Below are 3401 nucleotides of genomic sequence, written 5' to 3'. Positions count from 1 at the left end.
AAGGAAAGGTACCTAGGCCAGGGAGTGACTGCTCTCATCTCACACAGAATGAAGGCCATCATCAGGTGCCTAGGCCAGGGAGTGACTGCTCTCATCTCACACAGAATGAAGGCCATCATCAGGTGCCTAGGCCAGGGAGTGACTGCTCTCATCTCACATAGAATGAAGGCCGTCCTGGCACAACTGTCTCCAAAAATATGACACAAGAACAAACTGCATCCAACCACTTTTATTGGTCAATAATGGTGAGAGAACCTTATTGTATACCAAAAGCTAAAACAGATGAGCTGTTATTGGGTTTTATTGCTGGAGGCAAGATTCTGTTACAAAGATGAAAGAAGCAGAATCCGGTGCCTTTTTGAAAATGATTGCTATTACTACTCCATGCAAAAACATGGATTTCCTCAGAACTTGTACCTAAGACTGACAGAACAAGATGGCTTTTCTCAGTATAGAATGACTACTGGAAAATTCTCTAGGTCTTTCTATTGTATGTGGGGTATTATCAGTATTGTTAAGATATAGAATGTCAATTGGGAAAACTAAGTCTGAATGCAAGACTTAGTATTTCACCCACAATGTACAGGACTCATGTTTATTACTATAGGAAGGAATCATGACCCCCTTTCCTGCCTTGGCTAAGGAATCTCATTCTCATTGGAATAAAGTTTTGTACTTTCATATTAGCTACTGTTTGCATTGCTCATTACAAATCTTGTTACAGCATATATATGAATGATGAACATATATACACAAATTCTAAAGGGTCTCCAACTTTTTAACGATTTTATTTTATTTCTCTCTCTGTGTGTCTCTCTCTCTCTCGTGTGTGTGTGTGTGTGTGTGTGTGTGTGTGTGTGTGTGTGTGTGTGTGTACATACATGTCTGAATGTTTGAGGAGGCCAGAAGAGGGTGTCGGATCCCCTGGAGCTGAAGTATCGGGCAATTGCGAGCTTCCTTATGTGGGTTCTGGGAACTAAACTCTAGCCCCAAGCTATCTCTCCAGGCCCCAACATAAAATTTTTAACAGATTTGAGTCCTAATATTGGAGACAGTCATTTCCCCCCCAAAAAAAACACTGCTTGATGTGGGGGTACAAACTCTGATCTGTAAAGCCCCTGAGTGATATACCTGGGTGCAGGTAGACCTTGGAAAGTGTCAGCTGCTGCCCCAGAAAAACTATTCAAGTGGCAAGATGCCAGCCGAGTGGTATCCCAGTCCACAGGGTCAAGTGCTTGGAACCTGATGCTTCTGTGGCATGGCACCCAGATAAAAAGCAATCAAAAGAGAAACATGGAGAACTGAACGCATCCTAGAGTGACTGCATTTGTTCCAGAAGACTAGCACAGGTTACATCCACAGCTGTGATGCCAGACACTGGCCTCCTGGTGCTTCAGAGATCTTCTCTGGGGGTCAGAAGAAGACATCAAAAAGGACAACATGAAGGAGCATCAACCAACCCACAGCCATGATGGTGTTTCAGAGCAACAGGCAGAACTCTTTAAGGCCCAGGGCTAGGCATAGCAAGGTGACATTGGGCCAGTCATCAGCCTTTCCAGCCCTCTGTCTGCAGCTCAGTTGTAGGAAAGGTAGTCGATAAGCCGGGGAGGGATGTTCAACTTGGCGACTTTCTCTAGCCCTCGGACACCAGTGGCCTTCCGCAAGCTCACCCTGCAGAGCTGTGAGAGGGTAAGAGGTGTCTCTGGGGGAAAAAGGATCAAGGAATGCATGAGCAAAAGGAAATACATGAGAAAGGTTTCTAGAAGAAGCACACCCTGAAACCTGCAAAGATGGAAGTGGAAGATCCCAAGAGTTCGGATGGATCATATGTCATCTCTAAAAGGTCAGGTAGCCAGGTACCAGCAGTAAGAAGCCGAGCAACAACGTTCCAGTGATATCCACAGGGATTTCATCTCATGGTGTTGGGTCTTTAGAGACAGGGGTCTTTGTCTTTTGTTTTGTGGGAGGAGTCGCTGGTTTGTTTTTGACACAACAAATAGACTCAGCAAAGAACTAATTTGTGACTAAGAGGCCCATTTGTCACCCATCCAGCTAAGTCAGGCATGGGTGAAGTGTTTAATCCAGGGGAGGTGCTAAGCACCTAGCTCATGAACCCTAGGTTCTTTTCCTCAGTGGACCCAAAGACTACAGGAACATAATAAGAGCTGATGCTTCAGCACAAATAGTCCCCATGGACAGAAGTATTCCTAGTACATCCTAGTGATCAAGGACAGGAGCTCAGGCTTCAACTCAAAGCGGTCAGCATAAATTCAAGAACTAGCAAACTGGGGATCCAGGATGAATGATAGTGGTTCCTGGCAGCATGGGATATGGGAGTGTTTGCACAACAGAACCAGGCTTACTTTCATAGTACTCAAAGCACTTGGCCGGGGCACTGCTGCTCCACGTGTAGTCCGAGGGCTTCTTGCCCCGGTTGTCCCGGGCGTAGATGTTGCCTCCAAACTCTATGAGCATCTCAATGAGGTCGACATTCTTTACCTTGGCCGCATGATGAAGCGCGGTCTCGTGAAGTTTGGCTGCGTTCACATTGGCCCCTGGAGACCACAGCAGAGAATATCTGTCACCAAAGGGAGCGCATGGAACCAAGAGGAAGAATGACCTACACATTATCTTTTGTCAGAGTGCAAAAGCAATCCCCGTCCAGAAAACAAAATAACAGACTCCACTGCACCTTCTCAAAATTCAAGATTAATACTTATTTTTTCTTTATCAAAGTGAGGGATATATAATATATATGAGATATATAGTATATATAAAAGATATAATATACTTGATAAATATATATATACATCATATGTGATATATCCCCAAAAAGCAAAATACACACACACACACACACATATACACACAAAGCAAAGTAAAATGGGTTAAATGTTTTTTCTGAGGTACCCTGTAGTCTGTCCTCATAGGTCCCTAGATTTCCAAAGAGGCTCATCCTGTGGACACAGACACGGGTGACACAGCCACTCTGCCACAGGCAGGTTGGGCTCAAAAACTAACTGGCTGGATAAAAGAATGAATATTCCTTAAATATATTCTTTTATACACTAAGAGAGATAAAGAAGAAACAGATAGTGTGCTTAAAAGGTTAGCTGTGAACTCAGTCTATTCCCCTTGAATTTCTTGGGGCATACAGAAAGATTCAAGGAATTAGAAGCTACATAGAGCATTCTGAGCCTACGGCCCCTGGTACTCCTAGGTCTCCCGTCCAGCTCTAACTGGGTCTAACCTTGCTTAGCTTCTGAGATCAAACCAGAGCGGGCACGTCCAAGGCAATATGGCTAAATTCAGCATTTAAAAATACATTTTAAGAGCCGGGCTGTGGTGGCGCACACCTTTAATCCCAGCACTTGGGAGGCAGAGGCAGGCGGATTTCTGAG

The 3401-nt window shown here is 44.5% G+C and overlaps 1 protein-coding gene across 1 annotated transcript in view; it reads right to left on the bottom strand.

The window, feature by feature from the left end:
• Window positions 1-213: 213 nt before the first annotated feature.
• Asb13 (ankyrin repeat and SOCS box containing 13) overlaps window positions 214-3401 on the bottom strand; it is a 19274-nt gene continuing 16086 nt past the window's right edge. Inside the window, exons 5-6 of the mRNA XM_031359011.1 lie at window positions 2364-2555; window positions 214-1702 (exon numbers count right to left, since the gene is read on the bottom strand). Coding sequence (XP_031214871.1) covers window positions 1575-1702; window positions 2364-2555 — 320 coding nt within the window. The 3' untranslated portion in view covers window positions 214-1574. The remainder of the gene's footprint in view (window positions 1703-2363; window positions 2556-3401) is intronic.

This window comes from Mastomys coucha, unplaced genomic scaffold, assembly GCF_008632895.1.
Source record: "Mastomys coucha isolate ucsf_1 unplaced genomic scaffold, UCSF_Mcou_1 pScaffold7, whole genome shotgun sequence".
Lineage (NCBI taxonomy): Eukaryota > Metazoa > Chordata > Mammalia > Rodentia > Muridae > Mastomys > Mastomys coucha.
This window is presented reverse-complemented; position numbering and strand designations above follow the sequence as displayed.